The sequence below is a fragment of the Lithobates pipiens genome, unplaced genomic scaffold (genome assembly GCF_037356315.1).
Source record: "Lithobates pipiens isolate NorthernLeopardFrog02 unplaced genomic scaffold, aLitPip1_a1.2 Scaffold_16, whole genome shotgun sequence".
Classification (NCBI taxonomy): domain Eukaryota; kingdom Metazoa; phylum Chordata; class Amphibia; order Anura; family Ranidae; genus Lithobates; species Lithobates pipiens.
In genome coordinates, this window is record NW_027507748.1 from 299,352,282 (window position 1) to 299,379,054 (window position 26,773).

At 40.9% G+C, this 26,773-nt stretch overlaps 1 protein-coding gene across 3 annotated transcripts in view; it reads right to left on the reverse strand.

Moving 5' to 3' along the window:
- Nucleotides 1-17,026: 17,026 nt before the first annotated feature.
- The window catches only part of TAFA3 (TAFA chemokine like family member 3), a 670,905-nt gene continuing 661,158 nt past the window's right edge, over nt 17,027-26,773 (reverse strand). For all 3 annotated transcript variants that reach the window (XM_077481555.1, XM_077481553.1, XM_077481554.1), the window contains one exon: nt 17,027-23,905. In XM_077481555.1, coding sequence (XP_077337681.1) covers nt 23,894-23,905 — 12 coding nt within the window. In that variant the 3' untranslated portion in view covers nt 17,027-23,893. The remainder of the gene's footprint in view (nt 23,906-26,773) is intronic.

Below are 26,773 nucleotides of genomic sequence, written 5' to 3' on the forward strand. Positions count from 1 at the left end.
CAATACATAGGGTTGCCGTGCACTACTGCTGACCGCTGCCCTATACTGCAGCAGTCCTTCAGCGGTATAGGGACTGACGCACAGTCTGCTAAACACTAACACACAACCTGCTTGGTCCACAAAAGTTTTTATAAGGACTGGTAACTTGGTATAGGGTGCTACGGTACATAGGCCTGAGTGCAGTACAGTCTGCTGTTCTGTAAGGACCGCTATCGGTCCACAATACATAGGGTTGCCGTGCACTACTGCTGACCGCTGCCCTATACTGCAGCAGTCCTTCATTGGTATAGGGACTGACGTACAGTCTGCTAATCACTAACACACAACCTGCTTGGTCCACAAAAGTTCTTATAAGGACTGGTAACTTGGTATAGGGTGCTACGGTACATAGGCCTGAGTGCGTTACAGTCTGCTGTTCTGTAAGGACCGCTATCGGTCCACAATACATAGGGTTGCCGTGCACTACTGCTGACCGCTGCCCTATACTGCAGCAGTCCTTCATTGGTATAGGGACTGACGTACAGTCTGCTAATCACTAACACACAACCTGCTTGTTCCACAAAAGTTCTTATAAGGACTGGTAACTTGGTATAGGGTGCTACGGTACATAGGCTTGAGTGCGGTACAGTCTGCTGTTCTGTAAGGACCGCTATCGGTCCACAATAGATAGGGTTGACGTGCACCACTGCTGACCGCTGCCCTATACTGCAGCAGTCCTTCAGCGGTATAGGGACTGACGTACAGTCTGCTAAACACTAATACACAACCTGCTTGGTCCACAAAAGTTCTTATAAGGACTGGTAACTTGGTATAGGGTGCTACGGTACATAGGCTTGAGTGCGGTACAGTCTGCTGTTCTGTAAGGACCGCTATCGGTCCACAATAGATAGGGTTGACGTGCACCACTGCTGACCGCTCACCTATACTGCAGCAGTCCTTCAGCGGTATAGGGACTGACGTACAGTCTGCTAATCACTAACACACAACCTGCTTGTTCCACAAAAGTTCTTATAAGGACTGGTAACTTGGTATAGGGTGCTACGGTACATAGGCTTGAGTGCGGTACAGTCTGCTGTTCTGTAAGGACCGCTATCGGTCCACAATAGATAGGGTTGACGTGCACCACTGCTGACCGCTGCCCTATACTGCAGCAGTCCTTCAGCGGTATAGGGACTGACGTACAGTCTGCTAAACACTAATACACAACCTGCTTGGTCCACAAAAGTTCTTATAAGGACTGGTAACTTGGTATAGGGTGCTACGGTACATAGGCTTGAGTGCGGTACAGTCTGCTGTTCTGTAAGGACCGCTATCGGTCCACAATAGATAGGGTTGACGTGCACCACTGCTGACCGCTGCCCTATACTGCAGCAGTCCTTCAGCGGTATAGGGACTGACGTACAGTCTGCTAAACACTAATACACAACCTGCTTGGTCCACAAAAGTTCTTATAAGGACTGGTAACTTGGTATAGGGTGCTACGGTACATAGGCTTGAGTGCGGTACAGTCTGCTGTTCTGTAAGGACCGCTATCGGTCCACAATAGATAGGGTTGACGTGCACCACTGCTGACCGCTCACCTATACTGCAGCAGTCCTTCAGCGGTATAGGGACTAAGAGTTTTGTCACAGGGTCATTTAAAAAATGACATGCAGAGGAAGAGGCAGGCCCTTCCGCAGGGGTGGTAGGGGTAGGGCAGGAGCAACAGGCTTGAGCCAAAGTGGGAAGTTGCAGAAGGTGCGTTCAATTACTTTAAAGGATGCACCAGACTTGGTTGAGTGGCTCGCTCAGCCTTACTCTTCTGCACCCTCCTCATCCTCTCGATCTGCACCCTCTTCTTCACTCTCTGCTATGTGCACCCCCAAAGACACTACCACCAACAACACGACCACCACCACCACCACCACATACCTTCCGCTTGAGTCACTGGAATTATTTTCCGATCCATATCAAGAGGACATTTCTGATGCGCAGCCACTCTTGGTATTGGATCAGGAAGAGGAGGTAGCAACAAGCGCTACTCAGCAGTCTGACGCCAGTACCCAGATCAGCCCAAGGAGGAGGTTGGTCCCCGGTGTTGCTGCCTACTCTACTTATAGCGGTGGGGAAGGTGACGTTGATGATGACGTGTCTAGTGATGTCACGTGGGTGCCCACAAGAGAGGAAGAGGAGGGGAGTTCAGAGGGAGATATGGACCAGCAGATAGGGAGGAGAAGCAGCAATGACTTACATTGCACAGCAGGGACAAAGCAGACTGCAAATGTATCAGGAGCGAGTCATCGACCATGTACGGTCACATCTGGCGCTCCCAGGACACCGGCACATGGCTCCGCAGTGTGGGCTTTTTTTAACGTGTCCGCTGCTGACAATAGCGTTGCCATCTGCAATCTTTGCAGTCAACGCGTTAGTCGCGGTAAGCCCAATACTCACCTAGGGACGACCGCCTTAAGAAGGCACATGAGCAGCCATCACCGAGCCCAGTGGGAGCAACGGAACACACAAAGCCACACTGCAGGCTCTCACCGTCCAGCCTCGTCTTCTACTTCTCCTTCTCCTCTCTCCTCACAATTGTCCTCCACTCCACCTTCCATCACGCCAAGCTCACATTTTTCTGCAAAAAGGCAGGCTTCCGTGGGCCTAATGTTTGAGCGTAAAAAAATGACGACGCCGGATAACCCTCTTGCCCAACGGTTGGCGGCTGGCTTGTCAGAACTCATAGCCCGCCAACTACTGCCATATAAACTGGTGGACTCGGAGGCCTTTCGCAAATTTGTGGCCATTGGAACACCACAATGGAAGGTCCCAGGAAGGAAGTATTTCTCAGAGAAGGGCATCCCAGAGCTATATGGCCATGTTCAGCGGCAAGTGAATGTATCTCTGGCACACAGTGTCGGTGCCAAGATACATCTGACCACAGACACGTGGTCTAGCAAACACGGGCAGGGAAGGTATATCAGTTTTACTGCCCACTGGGTGAACCTTCTGACGGCCGTCAAGCATGTAACCCGTGGCACCCGTGTAGATTTGGTTTTACCGCCACGGATTGCATGCAGGCCTGACTCTTCTTCTCCTCCTCCTACTCCATCCTCCTCCCTCTCCTCCTCAGCTGCCTCCTCCTTTTCCGCTGCTAGCGTCTCTTCCACTGCACCGCCCAAGCTCCCCAGAACCTATTCCACATGCCAGGTGAGACGTTGCCATGCCGTGCTGCGTCTGTTGTGCCTGGAAGCAAAGAGCCACACTGGCCCGGCACTCCTTTCAGCTTTGCGTTCACAGGCAGATGAGTGGCTAACACCGCTCAATTTGACAGTTGGTAAAGTGGTGTGTGACAACGGTGCCAATCTGCTTAGCGCATTGAAACAGGGCAAAATCACGCACGTGCCGTGCATGGCACACGTCTTAAACTTGGTCGTGCAGCGATTCCTTGTCAAATACCCTGGGGTCCAGGACATCTTGCGGCAGGCAAGGAAAATCTCGGCCCATTTCAGAAGATCTTACACGGCCATGGCTCGCCTTGCTGACATTCAGCGGCGACACCATCTGCCGGTCAGACGTCTTATTTGCGATTGCCCGACGCGATGGAACTCAACCTTCTATATGCTTGATAGGCTGCTCCAGCAGAAACGTGCAGTTAACGTCTACCTGTATGAACTCTGCGAAAGAAACGGTTCTGGGGAGCTGGGTTTTTTTTCACCGCGCCAGTGGCTGCTCATGCGCGACACATGCAGACTTCTGCGGCCATTTGAGGAGATCACCAAACTGGTCAGTCGCAGCCATGGCGCCATCAGTGACATGGTACCTTATGCCTTCTTTCTGGAGCGTGCATTGCGTCGTGTCATTGATCAGGCTGTGGAGGAGCAGGAGCGGGAAGATGAGGAAGTCGCAATGCTGGATGAATTCCCAGGGGGGGCTACTCTATCTGAGACAAGTCAACAACAGGAGTCTGATGAGGAGTCAGAGGAGGATGGTGCCGGGGCGGATGAGCAGGAGCAAGAAGAGCATGCTTTAAACCTTTCTGGGATCCCTGTTGTGCGAGGATGGGGAGAGGAGAATGAAGAGGACGACATTATCCTGGATGATGAGCAGGAGCCAGGCCACCACACCGCTTCCACTTTAGTGCAAATGGGGGCCTTCATGCTCCAGTGTTTTAATAGGGACCCCCGTATAAAAAGCATGAGGGTCAAGGACCAGTACTGGGTGGCAACGTACTTAGACCCCCGGTACAAACACAAAATGGCGGAAATGTTACCGCCGTCGCAGAGGGCTGTCAGAATGCAGCACTTCCAGGCCTTGCTTCGAGAAATGCTGCATTCTGCTTTTGCGTGCGCTGGCAGAGGAGCAATTCCCACTCCCAGAGAAGGATTTGCGGGTACCAATCCAACAGCGCCTGCAAGAAGAGGCCGGTTTGAAGATGTGTTGGTGACTTCGGATATGAGGTCATTCTTTCAGCCGACCCATCGACAGGTGTCATCCGGATCCAGCATCAGGGAACGCCTAGACCGTCAGGTGTCCGACTACATTGGGTTAACGGCCGATGTGGACGCTCTGAGGAGTGATGAACCCCTAGACTACTGGGTGGGCAGGCTTGACCTCTGGCCAGAGCTTGCCCAATTTGCAATCGAACTGTTGGCTTGCCCCTCATCCAGTGTCCTGTCCGAAAGGACGTTCAGCGCAGCAGGGGGGATTGTGACCGATAAGCGTACTCGCCTAGCTCACCACAGTGTTAACTACCTCACATTTCTAAAAATGAATGAGGCATGGATCTCGGAGGAATTCAACACATGTGATCAGTAGACCATGTATATGTCTATAAACAATTTTTGGAATCAAGCACACAGACCTTCTTAATTCATTTGGCTCACTTCCCTGACCCAAAAAAGCACACCGTACTATATGCCCCTACCCTCCTCTTTGAAGAGGTTGAGCGGTGTCATATTTCTACTGGGGCTGCTTATTATGAGGGGTTCCCACCATCCCTGTGCTGTGCTGACTTCCTCCTGGGTGTTCTTATTATGAGGGGCTCCCACCATCCCTGTGCTGTGCTGACTTCCTCCTGGGGGTTCTTATTATGAGGGGATCACACCATCCCTGTGCTGTGCTGACTTCCTCCTGGGGCTGCTTACGGTGCTGCTGTCAGCGCTGTATGTCACGGAGCTGCTGTCAGCGCTGTATGTCACGGAGCTGCTGTCAGCGCTGTATGTCACGGAGCTGCTGTCAGCGCTGTATGTCACGGAGCTGCTGTCAGCGCTGTATGTCACGGAGCTGCTGTCAGCGCTGTATGTCACGGAGCTGCTGTCAGCGCTGTATGTCACGGAGCTGCTGTCAGCGCTGTATGTCACGGAGCTGCTGTCAGCGCTGTATGTCACGGAGCTGCTGTCAGCGCTGTATGTCACGGAGCTGCTGTCAGCGCTGTATGTCACGGTGCTGCTGTCAGCGCTGTATGTCACGGAGCTGCTGTCAGCGCTGTATGTCACGGAGCTGCTGTCAGTGCTGTATGTCACGGAGCTGCTGTCAGCGCTGTATGTCACGGAGCTGCTGTCAGCGCTGTATGTCACGGAGCTGCTGTCAGCGCTGTATGTCACGGTGCTGCTGTCAGCGCTGTATGTCACGGAGCTGCTGTCAGCGCTGTATGTCACGGAGCTGCTGTCAGCGCTGTATGTCACGGAGCTGCTGTCAGCGCTGTATGTCACGGAGCTGCTGTCAGCGCTGTATGTCACGGAGCTGCTGTCAGCGCTGTATGTCACGGTGCTGATGTCAGTGCTCTGTATTACGGTGCTGCTGTCAGTGCTCTGTATCTCCTGCACCCTCTTGTTTGCCTACCCTGGTCCCTGACCTTCCCTCTCCTCCATTGCCTTCATTAGCTCCATAGTCCTGAATTGTCAGAACAATTTCCCAAATAAAAAAAAAATGCTTGTAGTTATCGATCCCAAATTCACCTCATACATGTATTATGCTATTGTCCAGGTGGTGGGACTACGTGCTACCCCCTAATAATTACCCCGTGGCCGCAAATTCGACCTAAAGGTTTGCGAAATTCGCCTCCCATTGAAGTCAATGGAGCCCGCGGCGAACGGTCGTTTTCGCGAACGTTTGTGTCCGTTCGCGTTTCGCGTTCGCGAAACGTCCCGTCGGAAGTTCGTCCATCACTATCAGTGGGTACATATAAGGATTACCAAATCTAGGAGAATGCCAAGCTGGAGTTATAGTGTAGCGTTTTCACCCCATTTAGTACTAAGAAATATTGGGCTGGTGGCCCTGAGCAGTAGAGATGGGCTTTATGTTCCCGTTCACCGAATAGCGTTCACCGAATAGCGAATTCGAAAAGCCGCGGAACACCCTTTAAAAATCTATGGAAGAAATCAAAAGTGCTAATTTTAAAGGTTAATATGCAAGTTATTGTCATAAAAAGTATTTGGGGACCTGGGTCCTGCTCCAGTGGACATGTATCAATGCAAAAAAAGTGTTAGAAACTGACATTTTTTCAGGAGCAGTGATTTTAATAATGCTTAAAGTGAAACAATAAAAGTGTACTATTCCTTTAATTTTCGTACCTGGGGGGTGTCTATAGTATGTCTGTAAAGTGGTGCATGCTTCCCATGCTTAGAACAGTCTGAGAGCAAAATGACATTTCTAAAGGAAAATAAGTAATTTAAAACTACTCGCGGCTGTAATGAATTGTCGGTGCCAGCAATAAAAGGTCTGGTATGGATTTTAAGGGATACCCCGACCAAAATAAAAAAATACATGCTAGACCCTTATCCGAGCATGCAACCTGGCAGGCCGCAGGAAAAGAGGGGGGACGAGAGAGTGCCCCCCTCCTGAACCGTACCAGGCTACATGCCCTCAATATGGGGAGGTTGATTTGAGGTAGCCCCCCCAAAGCACCTTGCTTCCATGTTGATGGGGGGGAAGGGCCTCATCCCCACAACCCTTGCCTGGTGGTTGTGGGGGTCTGTGGGCAGGGGGCTTATCGGAATCCCCCTTTAACAAAGTGCCCCAAAATGCTAGCCTACCCCCTGTGTGAATTGGTAATGGGGTACAAATGTACCCCTATCATTTCACAAAAAAAGTGTCAAAAATGTCCAAAAAGACAATAGCTGTTTTTTGACAATTCCTTTATTAATGTCTTCTTCTTTTCCAGCTTCTTCTTCCATCTTCTTCTGTTCTTCCTTCAGTTTTCTTCTTCTTCCTCCATCTTGTTCTTCCCCTGCTTCTTCCTCTATCTTCCTCTGCTTCTTCCTCCGGCCTTCTCGTCCGGCATCTTCCTTCAGCTTCCCATGCATTTTTTTTTTAAATTGTTTCGTGGTTCCCCTGTGGGGGAATCCCATGCCATTTTTCTTTCAATTACTTTTATGTGTATTGCTAGGACCGACAATTCATTATAACCGCAAGTAGTTGTAAATGACTTTTTTTCCTTTAGAAATGTAATTTTGCTCTCAGACTGTTCTAAACACGAGAAACATGCGCCAATTTACAGGCATACTATAGGCATACTATAGACACCCCCCAGGTATGAAATTTAAATTCACTGCTCCCAAAAAAACTGACATTTTTAACAATTTTTTTGCATTGATTCATGTCCCCTGGGGCAGGACCCAGGTCCCCAAATACTTTTTATGACAATAACTTGCATATAAGCCTTTTTTTTTTTGCCTGTTTGCATGTTCTGGATGCAAACCGAATCGGGGGTGTTCGGCTCATCCCTACTGAGTAGATACAGTTTTGCTCATATGTTTACATACCCTGTCAGAATTTATGATTTCTTGGCCATTTTTCAGAGAATATGAATGATAACACAAACTTTTCTTTCACTCATGGTTAGTGTTTGGCTGAAGCCATTTATTATAAATCAACTGTGTTTATTCTTTTTAAATCATAATCACAACAGAAACTCCTTAAATGACCCTGATCAAAAGTTTACATGCTCCAGTTCTTAATACCGTGTATTGCCCCCTTTAACATAAATGACAGCTTGAAGTCTTTTGTGGTATTTGTGAATAAGGCTCTTTACCTTCTCAGATGGTAAAGCTGCCCATTCCTCTTGGGAAAAAGCCTCCAGTTCCTGTAAATTCTTGGGCTGTCTTGCCAGGAGACTGAGATGGCCACTCCAGAACCTTTACTTTATTCTGCTGTAGCCATTGACAGGTCGACTTGGCCTTGTGTTTTGGATCATTGTCATGTTGAAATTTCCAAGTATGTCCCATGCGCAGCTTCCTGGCTGATGAATGCAAATGTTCCTCCAGTATTTTTTGATAACCTACTGCATTTATCTTGTGATCAATTTTGACCAAATTTACTGTGCCTTTGTAACTCACACATCCACAAACATCAGCGATTCACCTCCATGTTTCACAGTAGGAATGGTGTACCTTTCATCATAGACCTTGTTGACTCCTCTCCAAAAGTACTGTTTATGGTTCTGGCCAAAAAGCAACATTTTGGTATTATCATTCCAAATGACTTTGTGCCAGAAGGTTTGAGGCTTGTCTCTGTGCTGTTTGGTGTATTGTAAGCTGGATACTTTGTGGCATTTACATAGTAATGGCTTTCTTCTGGCAACCTGACCATGCAGCCCAACTTTCTTCAAGTGCCTCCTTATTGTGCATCTTGAAACAGCCATACCTTTTTTTTAGAGAGTCCTGTATTCAACCTGAAGTTATTTGTGGGTTTTTCTTTGCATCTCGAACAATTTTCCTGGCAACTGTGGCTGAAATTTTAGTTGGTCTACCTGACCGTGGTTTGGTTTCAATAGAACCCCATTTCATCATTAGCATTTGAATACTGCCGATTGGCATTCCCAATTCCTTGGGTATCTTTTTATATTCCTTTCCTGTTTTATACAGTTCAACTACCTTTTCCCGTGGATCCTTTGACAATTCTTTTGCTTTCCCCATGACTCAGAATCCAGAAACGTCAGTGCAGCACTGGATGAAAGACGCAAGGGTCTGTCAGGAGTCCAGAAACTCAATGACCTTTTATACACACACACAGTAATTACAAGCAAATAGGTTACAGGTGAGGATGGTTACCTTTAATAGCCATTCAAACCCTGTTTGTGTCAACTTGTGTGCATGTTATCAGGCCAAATTCACCAGGGTATATACACTTTTGATCGGGGTCATTTGGGTAGTTTCTGTTGTTAATATGATTTAAGAAAAGTAAACACAGTTGATTGATAATAAATGGCTCCAGCCAAACACTACCCATGAGTGAAAGAAATGTTTTTGTGTTAGCAATCATATGCTCTGAAAAATGGCCAATAAATCATAAATTCTACCCAGGGTATGTAAACTTAGGAGCACAGCTGTATGCTCTCCCATTCAGGCATCAATCAGACTGTGACCTACAGACCAATGTCACACATGCTGAACGTTACATAGACCTGCAATCATAGAATTTGGCAGAAGAAACTCTTCCAGCACAAAATTCCTTTAAAATTGAGGAATTGCTACTAGATGCTGAGAGTCCAAAAAAAATCCTGAAAAGGTGTGTCACAATGAACCTTTCCTTTGGAAACAGCCACCTTTGATCAGGCACACTGAACAATGCTGCACCATGATACGACTGTGTGTGGTATACAGTAATTTAGCCCACAGAAATCTGTCCTTACCGTGACAGTGCTTGTCAGTTGTGTTTGGCCCCAGTTTTCCCCTGACCAAACCACTTTATTATTCTGAGTTTAAAAAAATGCACCTCTTTCTTGCTGTAAATTAAGAAACATGGTGCTTGGCTACCAATTAATAAAAAGAAAACCTGTTTCTTTTGACATACAATAAAGTAGGAGGATAGAATTGGCTGCCGCCAAGTACATAGATACATTTAAAGTGCAAAATAAAAGCTTTTTAATACAGGCATTGATAAAATTGTTCAAATGGAACTGATCTATAAACCATAAAAATACAGCAGCTTTTACTTTAAAATGTTTCATTAGAAGGAAAAAAATAATTTACACCCACTAGGAAACTCACACATTTCGAATATTATTTAAATAGTAACATTTCACAAATCAAAGTAATGCCTAAAGTCTACAGCTCCTATACATTGTTTCTGGAAGAACTTTTTTTGCAATTGTGAAACGTTTAAACTAGCAAACTAAAAATTTCTAACACTTGCCGCATATTGCACGCACACATATAAATCCATAACACTTAACTAGCATACCGCTGCTAAATTTTGTGGCCTTTTTTATAGTCAACAGAAGGTGCTACATAACCTATAGTGATGGTATAGTCTCCAAAATACAGTTAAAAGAAATGACAAAAAAGTTCAAGCCGACAACTGAACCTTTATAGTATAACAGCTGCAGCAAATGAGAAATATATCTGTGGAGAAATCTGACAGGTCTATAAATCGCCCGCACTGTGTACCCTCGACAAGTGGCTTATGAACTTGTCCATGAAGGGAAAAGATTGCCCCCCCAGGTCTTCCTGTAATGGATAGGTTGTAATTCATAACCAGTCGTCTACAATGGAATGAAGCCAGCGAGCAGTAAATAAGAGATGCAGGCACACAATGTGGGGGCGGGTAAAACGGGCTAGGTTAACTTTCCCAAGTCATTGCACAAAATAAACACATAGCAATAGAAAGGAAGGACAGTCAAGAAGAGATATATAAAATTCCACTCTGCTACAGCCTATTATCAAGAGTGTCTGCTGAACTCTAGTAATCTTCTGATTTTAACAATAGTGCTGCTGATGTATAGCAACTACAGGAACGGAAGAAACAGGAGCATTGCTGCAATTTTCTGACATGCTCTAGAAAATAACATGGGGATCCAACTGGTTACTTTAGGAAACATGATTACATATTGAAAAATCGTTAAGCACATTCCGTAATATAAACTAGGTTATTGCCAGTTAATTCCAAAGAAATACTTAGTTTTTGATTTTTCTCAGATATTTCCTTTTAATACTTTAATATTTTGATATTTACAGAGTAGCGCCATAAACAGGTTGTACATATCCTCTTACAAAATACATTTAAATAACAAAGTTAGCATGATACACAGTAGCATGTCTGTAGTCTTTAGGGAAATTCTTGGTTGTCAATGACATCCATACAATGTGCTGTTTAGTTGCTTTATTTGCAATGTTTGCTATTTCACCTATTCATTTGTTATCCTATTTTGTGATAATATTGGAACCATGTCTTGTTAAGTAAATTTTTTTATTGCATGTTTGTTTCAGTCATAATGTATTTACATTGATTATTTTCTCAAAAAAAAATAAAAAATCTACAATAGTCAGATTGCTAAAAAAGGTTTCCATTCGACCTGCATTACATTCTAGCAGTACATTTTTTTTTTGTCTTTGTATACATAAAGGTAACAGCTTTAATGTTTTAAATGTTTAGAATGGGGAAGCATTAGACCCTCTGTTAACTTTTAAATGCTGTCTATGTCACTCCTAGGTTGATGCATTCATTTATTTGTCCTGGTGAGCATTGTCACTAAGACAGAACAGTGAGAACAAAATCCAGAATGTAACAGTTGTCCCAAAAAAAGCCAATTTTTAAGAGGGGAATTCCTTAATTATCGTGAGATATTCCCTCACTGAGTGAAGGAAAATTTCCCAACAGGACACAGTCAACAAAACAAATAACCCAGTAGAAGTTTTAATCCTTCCACACACAATCCAAAACATAAAATGAATAAATAAAAAAAATGGTTATAAATACACTTTAATATATCTAATTTATTAGATGGTCTTACATTTCAGCTTTCTTTTCTGTCATCTTTATAGCAGACTAGGGAGGAGAGGCAATCTAATTTACTGAATGTTATATTATAGCATCAGTGGATCAGAAGGTACTGTCAGCCTTTGTAAAAGTAATTCTACAGGAATAAGATGAAAAAAGGATTTTTTTTTTTTGATTTTCTAGAAAATCAAAAGTACATAATAGAAATGCAGAAACAACACCAAGTCTTTGAATACAACCTATCCATTATTAAAAGCCAGAGAAACTGTTTGACAAATATCTTTTTGTAAAATAGATGCATCACTATGCTGTATCATACTTTTTCTGTTTCCTTATTTTAATGTAGTATTTAGTTAAAGATGAATGAAGGAACGTGAAACTATTTCCTTAATAGCACATGCGAAGAACTAGCTAGAATTATACTTTTTAACTAAATGCATTAAATCTTAATAGAAGCTCTGCAGTGAGTAATGAATGGAAGAGACTAATGCAGTACATACTAGCGGCCATTTGTATCTTGCATAACAATTCTTAGAGTTGAGCAAAATTATAGTTAATTTTAAATAATAGTGACTGTGGCAGTTTTTACTTCATTGACTATGATTATGGGAACATTTTGACATTTTATAGTTGGCCAACCACATTTATTTTTACAAAATGATAGCCATTGATTGACACGTAGCGTCGTTTGGATCATATTTATAGTCGCTACTGACATACTTACTTATCATTACCACTGAGAATTCTAATTCTTGTGACATAGCAAAATATACTTATTTTCAAGAAACTGTCAAAAAATTGTGTTATGTAACAATTTGGCTATATCATACTATCTATTTCTCATCTGATTTTTAAGTAAACCAGATTGCACTTCTATAATTAGCAGATGGCTTATCATGTTATATATTTGAAAATACTTGTGCTGCAATACTTTAACCCCAATTTCAACTTAAAACATTCCTCATTCAGGTTGACTGATGCCCTGCATCATTCAACCCACTTCCTACAAGTCCAGGGCATCAAGGTCTCTCTCAGCTCACAAGTAGGTTCTGCAGGGAACAGTGCCACATAAAGAATAAAAAAGATTTACATGCATTTTTAACAATTTTTTTTATTAATGACAGCAAAGAAGGAGAACTAAGGCATGGGCTTTTGACAATGTGGTCCTTTTGTGCAAAGTCACAGGTTTTCTTTACATACCTTGCCTTTTTTGTGCTGTCTTCCATCAATATTTCTTGACAGCAAGCCATGAAATCCCCCCAGTGTTGAATTACTAGGAAAGCCAAAAACCCTATACAGTTTTGCTCAACTGCCTGCCTGAAACCTCTGGCTGTCACTAATTTAGTAAAGGTATTACTGCTGCCACAAAATGACAGGTTCCAGTTACAAACTTAAAAAAGCCAGCGAGCATCCCAGGTGATTTAATTTACCAAGTTATGGTCCAATTTATTTGTGAATGAGTAACAAGGGTTACTATGTACCTCATACTCATTCATTTAGGGAGAAGGTTTGATATTTGAAAAAAAAAAAATAAGATTTGTCTCACATAGATTGTAATAGGCTCCGACTTTATGTTAGGGGATTGTGAATGTCAGGCTGAGTTCGTAGAACGTACCATGAACAGAACCCAGTCTAGTTCACTCTTCACAACTTACGATTCTATGAATGTTCTGTGTAAATTAAGATTCTGTAATTATTGCATCGAAATGAATGTAGAGTATAGTATAAAATATTCTGCAAAAAACTTGGTTTTTAGAAAATACATTTAGGCCTCCTTTACACTGGCACTGTCAAATGTACATTTATATACATTTATAGATGTATAAAAAAGGGGAAGTAAACTCAATTGTTCAATGGTGCCAGTAGAGCCAGTAGGTGTGATCAGTAGGTGTGGTCAGTTTAGCAGGAGAAAGTTATCTGTGAACCATAAACATTAGTAATATTTCCCACATAACTTCTGCATTTAAAAGTTAGTTGCAGGAGTGCAAGTGTGTATGTAGCCTTAGTGCCCATTCACTTGGGGGCTCAGCCCCATTCAGGGTGAAAAGCCCACTGTTTACTTTTCTATCTTTGCACTGAGCTGCACACGGCAGCCCATATTAGTAAATGAACATGCATCTAAATCACTTATAAGTTTGACAGGTAAGCAAGGACAGGTGCATGGCCCTGGATGCCCAGGCTCTGTGTTGGGGTCTGTGCACTCACACCTGCATACCTGCAAACTTGGTTGTGCAGGTGTCCACTCACTAATATAGGATAGCTTCACATAACTAGGACCGTAAAGTAAGCCAACGCTTTTTACGCTGTATGGAAATTAATGCTTGTGCGAATGAGCCCTTACAGTGAAAACTATCAGCTTTATAATGTATATTTTTACATGATTAATCTGTTGTTTATATGTTGATTTGTGTTGCATCTTCTCTATGGCAATGCTGACCTGTTGCACTTGCTCATTGATGTACTATGAGCTAAATTATTTCACAACTGCTTTGTGAATCCATATTTTTAATAAATCTCACAATTTTCAGAGATACTGTACATGAGTGAAGGAATTGAACTCATGACTTTAAAGCTCATCTCTGGGCAGATACAAAAGACACAATTAAAGCAGCTCTCTGTATTCATAGGAAATTCAGGATTCTCCTGCTGTAATTCCCCACTCCATCACCACAAGCCAGGCCCCACACCACAATTTCCCCCTCTGACAATGCTGGTAGCTGGCTGTCTCTCTCAGACTTTTGTAGCTAGCCCCAGATGATGCACACCAGATCTGCACTTCTCTGGTTATTGTATGGAAGCTATTCCTCCTGGATATCCCAAAAGGCATCAGGAGAGGAGTAAATGACATGAAGGTAGGGAGTGGGTCAATTATGAGTTAACCTCCCTGGCGGTATGATTTAGTCTGGTTTTAGGTGCTGAAAGCGGCACAATTATTTTGCATGGAAATTTGGTGTTTTATATTGTAGTCCTGTAATTCTTAGGAATAATTCTCTTAAATCTGTTCAAACCAGAGTCTAGTAGACATCCCGGTTATGATAAAGTTTATACTATAATAAATAATAATAAAAATGATTCAATAATGTAATCAAATCCTAAAACACTGAAAAAGGGACACTTTTTGGTTGCTATGGACTGTCTCCAAATTTCAGGCAGAAAAAACTGTATTTATAATATAAAAGTGCATGCAGGGCACTGCACAGACCACTAGGGACAAAGGGGTGTGTATTTTTTAATACAGTACTGTAATCTGTAAGATTACAGTGCTGTGTGTGTTTTGTGTCTTTTTACTTTTTTGAATTTGCCGCCGTTCTCCGCTCCCGTGCGCCGAAACGTCGCAGGGAACGGAGCTCGGCGGCATTCGGCACTGTGAATCGAGCGGAGGACAGCTCGATCACACAGCGCGGAGGACATCGCTGGATCCAGGGGACAAGGTAAGTAACTCTCCCTGTGTCCTCCCTGCATCCAGCGATGTGATCCTGAGTCTGGCTCGGGGTTACCGCTCCTCTTAGTAAAATCCCAACCCAAGCCAGACTCGGGATTTCCGCCAGGGAGATTAAAGGAAAAAAAAGAAAAACCTTTTTTTTGGAAAAGGTCTGCTTTTTTATGCCTTGGAAGGGAAAGATTGGGATAAAGGAAAGTGCATTTTTTTGAGTGAAGATTTACATCAATAAAGTTTTTTACATGCAGGCAATGTAAGTATCTGAATTTGAATTGTGCTGTGTGGTGCAGCTGTACACATTTTAGAACTGGTTGATCAGAAATATAAATTACTTGGCAGGTTAAACAACTGCTATCTATGTATTTTATCTGTGTATTAAGCTTTTTGCCTTGAGTTAAGCCTTAAATAAGTCATTAAAAATAATACATGTACAGTTATAGTTTTAAGTTTTAAGGTGATGACATGCATCCTCTAATGGCTAATCCATAGCTCTTTGAACAGTAGACACTACCCAGTTACATGTTTGGTGGATTTTTATGGTATAAATATAGGAAAAGCAGCTTTGGGATGCAGATGTACCTTGCACTGTTTCCCTGCTATACATAAAAGCTGATGAAAGCTGGAGGCAAGATGGCAAACTCATCTAACGTCAACCATAGCCTGCACTGTGTAAAGCATTTCACCCCCCCCCCCCCTTGCCTCATGATAAGGCTAATCTATTTCACAAAGATATTGGGTTGATTTATTAAAGGAAAATAGTCTGCTTACTGTTTAACCCCCCTAGCGGTAATCCCGAGTCTGGCTCGGGTTAGGAATTTACTGACACCCCCTTTGTCCCTAGTGGTCTGTGCAATGCCCTGCATGCACTTTTATATTATAAATACTGTTTTTTCTGCCTGGAATTTGGAGATTGTCCATAGCAACCAAAACATGTCCCTTTTTCAGTGTTTTAGGATTTGATTACATTATTGAATAATTTTTATTATTCTTTATTATATTATAAACTTTATCATACCCGGGGTGTCTGCTAGACTCTGGTTTGAAGAGATTTAAGAGTGTTATTCCTAAGAATTACAGGACTACAAAATAAAACGCCAGATTTCCATGCAAAATAATTGTACCGCTTTCAGCACCTAATTCCAGACTGAATCATACCGCCAGGGAGGTTAAGGGAAGTTGAACTTTGCAAGGGAATTTTCTAACTCAGTGAATGAGGTGAAGCTCTGTTGACTTCCATCATCCAATTATGTGCAAGTGAAAATGCATTTTTTTTGCTGTGATTAGTCATTCTTTGCAAAATAAATTTTAACCACACTAAGCTCTGGGAAAAATGCCCTGGTAAAGTTCAATTTCCCTTGCAAAATGCACAGCCTACTTGCTTTTAGCATTACAAAATTTAGGTCATGTCCAATTTTTGGGACTTTTATGATCTGGAAGTCCTCATTTCAATGGGCTGCCTTAATGTGATTCATATTAACACACATCATAACATGCATTAATGTACAAGCAATAACACACTGTAAAAATGTGACATGTCCTTTATACATTAGGGTACCGATCATGGCATCTAATTGGCCCTTAGTAGCAGAACATGTGCTGGAAGAGGCAGAAATGTCTGAAAGAATGGTGCTTGAAATTATTGGAAGCTGCAAAGTCAATTTATAAGCAGGATGTCAAATCAACTTCCACCCAAAACCAAATTCAATAAACATAGAATTTTTGATTGTGTATACAATTATAATTTGGCTATGAAAATAAAACATGAATGCATTTTTTTATTGTGGTGGATCTGCCTATGGTCCACAATAATACTAAACTATATATATATATATATATATATATATATATATATATATATATATATATATATATATATATATATATATGTATATATTTATATTTATGTAGAGAATATTACATGAAAGTCTCTGTATCATTTGAGGGTGCAGGAAAAGGCTTTGTTAACTTTATTTGAACTTTAATGCATTATTTCTTCAAACGAAACCACTGACACAGGTAATCATTTAGTGTATATTCAATTATACTTACAGTTCCTCCAAGAATATAAAAAACAAAAGCTCTTATCAGTGTTAAAACAATAACTTCCTTCCAAAATGTATTTTAAGGTCAGTCTGTCATTTCATAATTAGTTATTTCAAAATGCCTAATATGATTTCCAGTGCTGTCCTGTATCGGAATCTAATTTTCCAAGCCACAGCAATAAGATTTGGGAGTTGAAGAGCAACAAATAAAATTTCAATATGAGACTGCTGCTTTAACAAAAACCACTGGAAATCACAATAACAAGACCCATCATACTGGAATGCAAATGATTAAAACAGTTTAGGTTTTTGTATGCATCAAACATCTCATAAAATGCAATTCTTTCTAACATTCTCCTTAAGGAAAAAATGTATATAGGACAACAAAATCTTTCCATGGCCCTGATCAATTACAATTGTCTCCCACAAATGATGCAACTAGCCAGCATAACATTTTTCATCTACCTAAATGAAGGGTATATTGGTGCATCCAAGCTAACAATGCTGCCTATTCTGGCTATTGAGGCCTTGTTATTTGACTGTTAAAGGATAATTCAAAGGACAACAGAGGGGTTGATTTTACTAAAACTGAAGAGTGCAAATTCTGGTGCATCTATGCATTGTAGCCAATCAGCTTATAACTTCAGTTTGTTCAATTAAGCTTTGACAAAAAATATAGTTAATATAAAGGCAAAGCTGCTCTTTAGATGTTGGTGGCAGAATTTAGCTCCAAATCAGGCTTAAGTGAAAGTTTTAGGGCTGATTTATGAAAACGAATACTTAAAGGATAAAAAAGGCAGGATTGCAGGTTAAAAAGATGCATTTATTATATTTTATTGGGAGGGTGGAAAGCATTCCAACCACAATCAGAAGTTCTTGGGTCCTATGCTGGGCTCTTGCAGACTCTGTATGTAAGCTGTCTGCCATGTACATCATGAAGCCAGGCAGTTACACACAACCAGGAAGCATCAATGAACTACCACAGCAATAATGCATGGTAGTTCTTTGAGAACCACAGGCCGACAGCCGCAAAGGCTGCTGTGGATAAAAAAATACAGCACTCGCAAAACACACAATATACCTTGATGACGCCCTGAGGGAGGGTGAAATGCATTGACATAATTTTCCTGGTTTGACATCACTTCCTGTCCGTGGATCACATGCTGCTTCCTGTATCTACAGCTCGATATCCATGCCTGTTTTTAACCGTCTTGTTACAAAAGGTGAACTGATCCTTTAACTTAGGGAACTTGTCTTAACATCAAATGTACAGGGGGATTTACTTCACATAAAATTGAATGATTAAAGTGACACAGCTTTACATGGCTAAGTGACCAGTATACTTCTTTAACAAACACCTCTGTTTATAGTGAACACCTAAGATCCAGGTGATCTAAAATTGCTTGGAGGGTCATTTGCTATTTACAGGTAACACAATATAGCATATTCAGAAAAAAATGATGCAATGGTTACATTGATTTGACCAGCAAATATAAGATCTAAAAAATAAAATGATCAAACACTTTGACCAAAATTCACATAAAAGAAACATCTATTGCCAAAATCTGAATCAAAATCTTTTCTTTTCTTGGGTCTGGAGTTCCTGGTAAAAAAATCAACAGTTAAACCTTCTACAGGCCACCTTCAAAAACTACTCTCAATGTATAAAAAAATACATTTATATAAAAAGAAAATATTAATAATTAACAATATTATTAATAATAAAGATTTTAAGGCGAGGAATGTGATCTCCTTTAAAAACCTGATATATTCATACTCAAACAAAAAAAAGAAAGCTATCAACATGCAAACAGTATGTTTTTACTTTTATGATTATGACTAAAACAGCTTTAAAAAAAGGCATTGCATCCCTAATATTTTGGTTTATAAGCTTTATTAATATTTTCTTTGTATATACTGTATATTGAGAGTGATTTGTCAAGGTGGTTCATAGAAGTCTGAAAGTCAGAGATTTTGTAAGGTTTAACATAAAAATAAAATTGGAGCCTAGAGTGGTACTAAAACCCAAATAAAATGAGCTTTATTGTAGCTTACCATTCCTTATGTGTGGTGGCAATTTTTTTTTTGCTTTTTTTACTTTTTTTTCTATATATTCACCATCCAGCCAGTAATTCTGTTATTTATAACTTCCTTTACCAGCCCAAGCTGTCCAGAAAAAGTGATAATTAGAGGGTTGAGAAAGACCATTTACCCCAGGGGTGCTTACAATTGTCAGATTTTGTTAATTTATGTAAAACTTTAATCCAAAAAGGGGAAAAATTACTTTTCCTCTAACTTCTCAAATAATGTTATCTGGATTTCATCTTTAAAGTGGTTGTAAACCCTTACAAACCACTTTGACCTACAGGTAAGTCTAGATTACGGCTTACCTGTAGGTCCAAGAAATATCTCCCAAATCTATACAGTTTAGGAGATATTTGCCCGAAAACGGCCACCGCTGTGTACGGCGCATGCACACCCTCGATGACGAAGATGCCGCGCGGCTCGGCTCCTGTGCGCATGCGCGGGAGTGACGTCATCGCGGCTTCGCCGAATGACAGTGGCGGATCTGCGAGACCCCACTGAGAAGATAGATGCACCGAACTACAGGGGACAGCGGTGACCTCGCTGGCTCCTGTGTCAGGTAAGTGACACATAATGGGCTACTATGCGATTCATAGTAGTCCATTATGCTTTGCCTTTGCAGGGAATGAAAGAGGAAGTAAACTCATCAGGGTTTACTTTCTCTTTAATTTGTTAGTCAAGTTCATCTAAATTTACTAGTGCATATAACACTTATTTTCTATGAATTGGAAATGCTGCTGCCCAAGAGAGGCTCCACTTCTCCTTCATACAGTGGAGCCACCCTAAAACCCTGTACACATGGGCCGAATGTCGGGCGACATATGGCCCGGTGTACTGCAGCTGGTTTGACAGAAGCCGGCCATTCGGCCAGGTTCTGCCGAAGAGGCATGACCGAAAAAGGTCTGCTGACTGACCAGAGTGTTCTGGCGGGGGAGCCGTCCTCCTGTCAGAAAACAATAGAACAGCAGGGGAGACACCTCTATTAACATTGGATTGTTGGTACAGCGACTCTAACCTGCGCTGTCAGTTTTTTTATTTTTTTATTTAGCCCACTGGGCTGAATGAAAAAAATAGCAGTGTGTACTAGGCTTAAGTCAGGAAGTGTGTTACTGGCTGCATCATTAGGTGAAAATAAAAGGAAAATAAATCCACAAAAAAAAAAAACGAATTCAGTCCTCACATTTAAGGATTGGTAAACTGCAATATCTTAATTTTTTGTTTTTGAAATTAGTATCACTTTAAATTTGCTTTATGCCAAAGCATGTTAAAATTCCTTTTTTTCTTTAAACCTGAAATTAATAATGAATGGATTTGTTCAATAAACTAACTTTTGCTACATGGGTAGCAGGATTATCACAGGTCTACCCATCCATGCAGTGTCAATAAAAGATGAATCCCAAAAGGGATTATACAGCGTGTTATTTTAAAAATGATGGGAGCAACTTATTCTTTTGCCTGCCTTTAGCTGAGAAACTGCACATGGGTGTTTTGATAATAATAATAATAAAAAAAAAAAAATCAAACTTACTTTTAAGTAGTTTTCCTAATTTTTTCAAAATTTATTTTTTACGTATATAAGCTATAACACAGGCAGACAATGTATTCTTAATGGCATTTACGACAACCTGATTTTATTACACTGCAGGGAATCAAGTTCTTTTGGAGAGTAAGTGAATAAGTGTTCTACAAAGTAATAGGATGCAGTCTGCTAGTTGCATTACCCTGCATGTGTCATGTGAAGAGCAGGAATCTGATGTTATGTGCATATGCTAATTACTGTCATTTAATGGTAGAGAAGCAATTTTGCCAAGATGAAAACTCCTCCTGTGACACAACTTGTTTACTGCCCAGTTAAGAGCTAGCACCAATACGGCATCTACATTCACAGCCAGCAGCAATTAAAGCAAAGAACACAAGCACATAATTTTTTTGTACATATTTCCTTTTTACAATTTCTTTGGAAAAATTGCACTCTTTCACTCAAAGAACTGAAAATATCATTGAGCAGGTGCTGTAAATGTAACTTTTTAGTCCTGACTATGAATGAGAGAAGGATTTAATTTGAAGCTTTCTTTACCTTGTTATGTGTGGCTTTGAAAGTATGTAGTGCATTGTCCTGCAGTGCACTCAGTGGAGCGTGACTGTTGGGCATGAGGACAGGAAAAAGCAAATTGAACCTTGGTCCCTATGGTCAATGCTTTAATGATACCCATTTCTAGCAAACACAGGATGGACAATTAATGCTGCTGGCCAAGTTCCTGGTCCATACAGCCTGCATTAAAACACGTGTCATGAGATTTAAAATGACTATTTTATGTAGATCCAGCTGTGGCCATGAACTATTAAATGTTTTGTAAGGCAAGGTAGATATAAAACCTGCAGGTAGACTAATTTGGGTTGATTTACTAAAGAAAATGTTTGTTTGTTTATTTAGCGTCGTGAAAAAAAGTGAAACTGCGATCACTTTAAATATTCAATCATGTGCAAAATCAGAAAATAAAAACATAAAAAAGCAGTTGATTGGTTGACTGAAATAAACATGATCTTAAGATATTTACTATGCTAACTGAAAAGTCACTACTCTTTTAACAAATCAACTGTATTGATTCAAACATCACTAATTATTAGGGCATTTGATGTAGATTTTGACTAAAGATAATTAGTATGAATCTGATGCTTGCTCTCTAAATCCTAAGCAATTCACTATAGATATCATGTGCTATGCTAAAACTATTTTAAAGTCCAAGTGAGCTTTTAGTTTAAATCAGCTAAATACATTCCAGGTGCACCAAAAGAAAAGGTACACAAAGTCCTAAAGTTCCTTTTACCTTCCTTTTTCCTTTAAAAAGCAGAAAAAAAAATTCAGTAGAAAAGCCTGTCTTCTGCTTACAAAATCAGAAATGGACCTCTGTGGGGAAGCAGTGGTCCAAACTAGAACTCACCAATCAACAGGGAGGAGCATGAGCACAACTCCAGCTCTAATTCAGCAGGGGGTATGTTGGACCTTTGTAGAGAGACCACTGCTCCCACGCAAGGGTCTTTCTCTCCAGAATCCTGACAGGGGCAGACTTTTATACCCAGGATTGAGATGCTTTGTAAACAAAATCATCCATATGGCTTTAATAACCTTTTGTTTTGATACACCTGGAATATATTCATCCAAATTAAGCCAAGAATTCAACTAAGCTTCAACGTTTGCTTGTATATTGATCCTGGGCCTTCAGGATTTTGTTAGCTAACCAAATACATGTGTCTGCTAAAAGAGCCACTAAACATTGATTTTAGGCGAATAAGCCTGGCTTATGTAAAAAAAACATTTACAGGAACCAGTCAGAAATATTCATAGCGAAAGTAACAAAGTAGAGATTGAGTTCTTCCAATGCATAGTAGGCTTTCTGTACAGTTATGTTGTTGAAGAATAGTCATTTTTCAATTCCAGTCTTCTTTCAGACTAAAATGGCAGCTAATAGAAACAGAAATTGTGCAGCAAATTATATCATTTTCAAGTATCATATTGAGTATGAGTACACACTCTTTTTATACTTATTTGTGAATATGATCATTATATTCTTTCCCATCAAGTAACTATTTTTGAATGCTTTGTTTTAGATTAAGTGGTCATTTACATACTCTTAACAACTGCTTAAGAGTTTATATTTAGGATTCTTATGTATTTTATAATAAAAACAGATTTTTTTTTTAAGCAATGTGCTTCCCTTTTTATATGTATCTAAATAAAAGAACGAATGCAGTCAGGTTAAAAAAAAATGATTTGCTCCTGTAAAAGGCAACTAATGACATTTGAATAAAACATGTTATGTTTTTTATATAAAAAGAATAATTTATATCCTCCTATGCTATAGTCTGAGACTGTATATTTAGCACTTTGGAAATAAGAACGTTGATATGGAAAGAATATATTGCTATTGGCCAAAACATTTTACATATATGACACGCTGTTCCTTAAAATCATGATATAATCCAAGAATTAGCACATCCTAAAATTCATACCATACAAATGCATTGACCTAAAATATATATGTGATGTGTAATACATTCAACCCAGCTTGCTTTGCCAATCACTCCCTGTTAATCACTTTCACAATATTGGGACTGCAAATTATCATATAAGAAATTGTATTTTCTTCGGCTTTCACTTGACAGAAGGGTAAAAAGTCACAATTCCAAGTCATAAACTGTAGACATATTGAGATAGAACTAAATAGCTTCTTGGAAAGAATAAAATATCAAAGGTCAAATAAAGTAGTTAAATTACAGCTAAATTGGGTGTTGGTATACTGCACACAAACTGTCTCTTGTAATACGCATATTTTATTTCAGAGTAGTCCAACATGTTTGGAAATCGATTTGTGTATTCCATTTTGCAACTAATTAGTCCATAGGTTCTGTTGCAGATTTCTTGCACACTTTAAATGTCATCAAGTTGGTCCTCTGTTTTACTTTGTACATGATTATTGTCCTCCTCTTTAATGTCAGTTAGGGCTACTATCCAAATGTATCCACGCATCAGAACAAAGATACTTTGCATGGGGATATACAGTATGCCAGTGTAGAACTTTGGCCTGTCACAGCATTTGTACCCTCTGGGTGTTCGCTGCGTATACTCCAGACACTATCGTGTAACCTGTGCAGAAGAAAAAAAAACAGTCTTAAATGATCTCCAAAATTACTGGACATTTCAGCAACAGTAGAGATAACACGTGATCTATTTAATTTAACTTCAACATCATATTATATTTAGCAAATGATAACGTAGTTAACCATGGCATCAAATCAGACTTTATCTTACACTAATGTGTTAAACCAGTTTACTACTAGTGGCCATATCATTATTGCTTTTTGGTCAGAATGTTAAAATGAAGGTGTAGCCAGGCTATGGACATAACGTATTTTAATATTCTTGACAAACAATACATGAGCTTTAAGACAAGTCCTTCATAGCCCATCTAGCTGCAGTGGAGCAATTCATCATCAACGTTTACATCTGAAGTACCAAAGCTATCTTTGGACAATTCTGATCACACTACTCATTCCTCCCAGAGCTCACATATACAATAAAGCTTAGAAGGTTGCTGTGTTACTGTTAGCAGGGGGAGTTGAGCTGACTTCGAAAAGACTTCAGTTTTTCTGTTGTGAATTTTTAAGATTAATTGCTCCACTGCACTTGCAGCTGCTGAAGTCAGCTTGTTTTAAAGCTCATATACTGCTTGTTAAGAATATTTAAATACCTGAATGTTTATAGCCTAGCCCCACATATACTATAAGCAAGAAAAACACTTTGCTATTGCTCATTATCCCCAGGGCAGCCATTAGAAATTTCTGGGCCCCTTACACAGCTTTATACCTGGGTCCCCCGCCCCCAGCCTGACCACCAACATTCCCCAGGGCTTGCCTATGGGCCATCCTACCAAACACACACACTGGCCACCTCACCTGTACACACTCAGCCCCCCCTCAATTCTGTATATATGTCAGTCCCCTCACACCTGTATATTTGTCAGCCCCCACAAGCATGTATATTTGTTATCCCCCCTCACATCTGTATATATGTCAGCCCCCCACACACACACCTGTATATTTGTCTGCCCCCCAAACCTGTATATATGTCAGCCCCCTCACACCTGTATATATATGTCAGCCGCCCCCGCACACACACACACACACACCTGTATATATATATATATATATATATATATATATATATATATATATAGGTCAGCACCTCCCCCACACACACCTGTATATATGTCAGCCCCCCCCCCATACACACACAGACCTGTATATATGGCAGCCCCCCTCACACACACCTGTATATATGGCAGTCCCCCTCACACACACACACCTGCATATATGTCAACCCCCATACACACATACACTTCTATATATGGCAGCCCCCCTCACACACACCTGTATATATGTCAGCCCCCCCATGCACCTGTATATGTATGTGTGTGTATATATATATATATATATAATAAGCACCCTCTCACACACCTGTATATATTTCAGCCCCCCCACACATCTGTATATGTTAGCCACCTCTCCACACACCTGCATATATGTCAGAGCCCCCCACACACCTGTATATATGTCAGTGTCACCCCACACACACACCTGTATATATGTCAGCCCACACACACACACCTGTATATATGTCAGCGCCCCCCATACACACCTGTATATATGTCAGCCACCCCTCCACACACCTGTATACATGTCAGCCACCCCCTCCACACACCTGTATATATGTCAGCACCCCACACACACCTGTATATATGTCAGAGCCCCCCACACACACACCGGTATATATGTCAGCCACCCCCCCACACACACACACCTGTCCTTGCAAACACACAGCATCTTTGCCCACCCCTCCCCTCTTCTGCCTATTCACGGGAGCCTTTGTATTTTGTGACTGAGCTCACAAAATGCAAAGGCTTCTGTGAAAAAGCAACAGAGGGGAGTGACAGACACAGCAGCTGAATGTAACTTGCTGCTGAAGGAGCAGAAACGATAAGGTCCAGTTTGTTGAGATCCATAATACTGTCAGATGTAAATTAAAGGTGGGATGAACCTCGCTGGACATACAGTAACTCATAGGGGTCGATTTACTAAAGGCAAATAGACTGCTCCAGAGCTTAGTAAATGAGGTAAAGGTTCTCTTTGCAAAGAATACCCAATCACATGCAAGGAAAAAAAAAAACAGCCTTTTCACTTGCACATGACTGGATGATGGAAGTCAGCAGAGCTTCTGCTCATTTACTAAGCTCTGGAGCAACTGCTTTATTATTTCAGTAGGTCTGCTGTTCATTATGTCTAATGTGGATCTGAATTGCTGGATGAAATTATTGATGTACAGTACATAGTGGGACTTTCTGTGTTTTTATTTTTGATTAAAGGACTTGTCATCACTTGTGGTTTACATTTTTTGTGAATGAGTAGTGGTACCGTACACCCCTTACTTATTCACATGTGGTGTAGAATCTGGGGTCCCCCTTGTGGTTAAGGAGGGGTGCAATCTCACCCCTCTCTTTCCTGACCAGCCAGGCTACATGCTCAGATAAGAGTTTGGTACCAATTTTTAGGAACCTCGCTTTCTTTTTTTTGCATGGGGTTCCCCCCTAAAATTTTTACCAGACCTGAAGTCTCTGGTATAAAATTTGAAGAGAACTCCACTGCATTGTTTGTATTGTGTCCCCCATTAACATCTATACCAGACCCTCATCTATGGGGTCTGATATAGATAAAGGGAATCCCCAGCCTCTTTTGGTTTTGCTGCAGTATAATGTATATATATTATACATATTTGCACATGTAACGATTAAGTTAAGTTAAGGGCATAAATACCGGATTTTTTTTGTTTTTAAAGTTTCATATTTTCAAAATCCCTGCCCCCCACCAAATAGATTTTTTTTATTTTACAATTTATTCTTTTTTTGTTTTGTTTTAGTACATATAACAGATAAAAGCAGGAGCCACAATTTTTTTACAG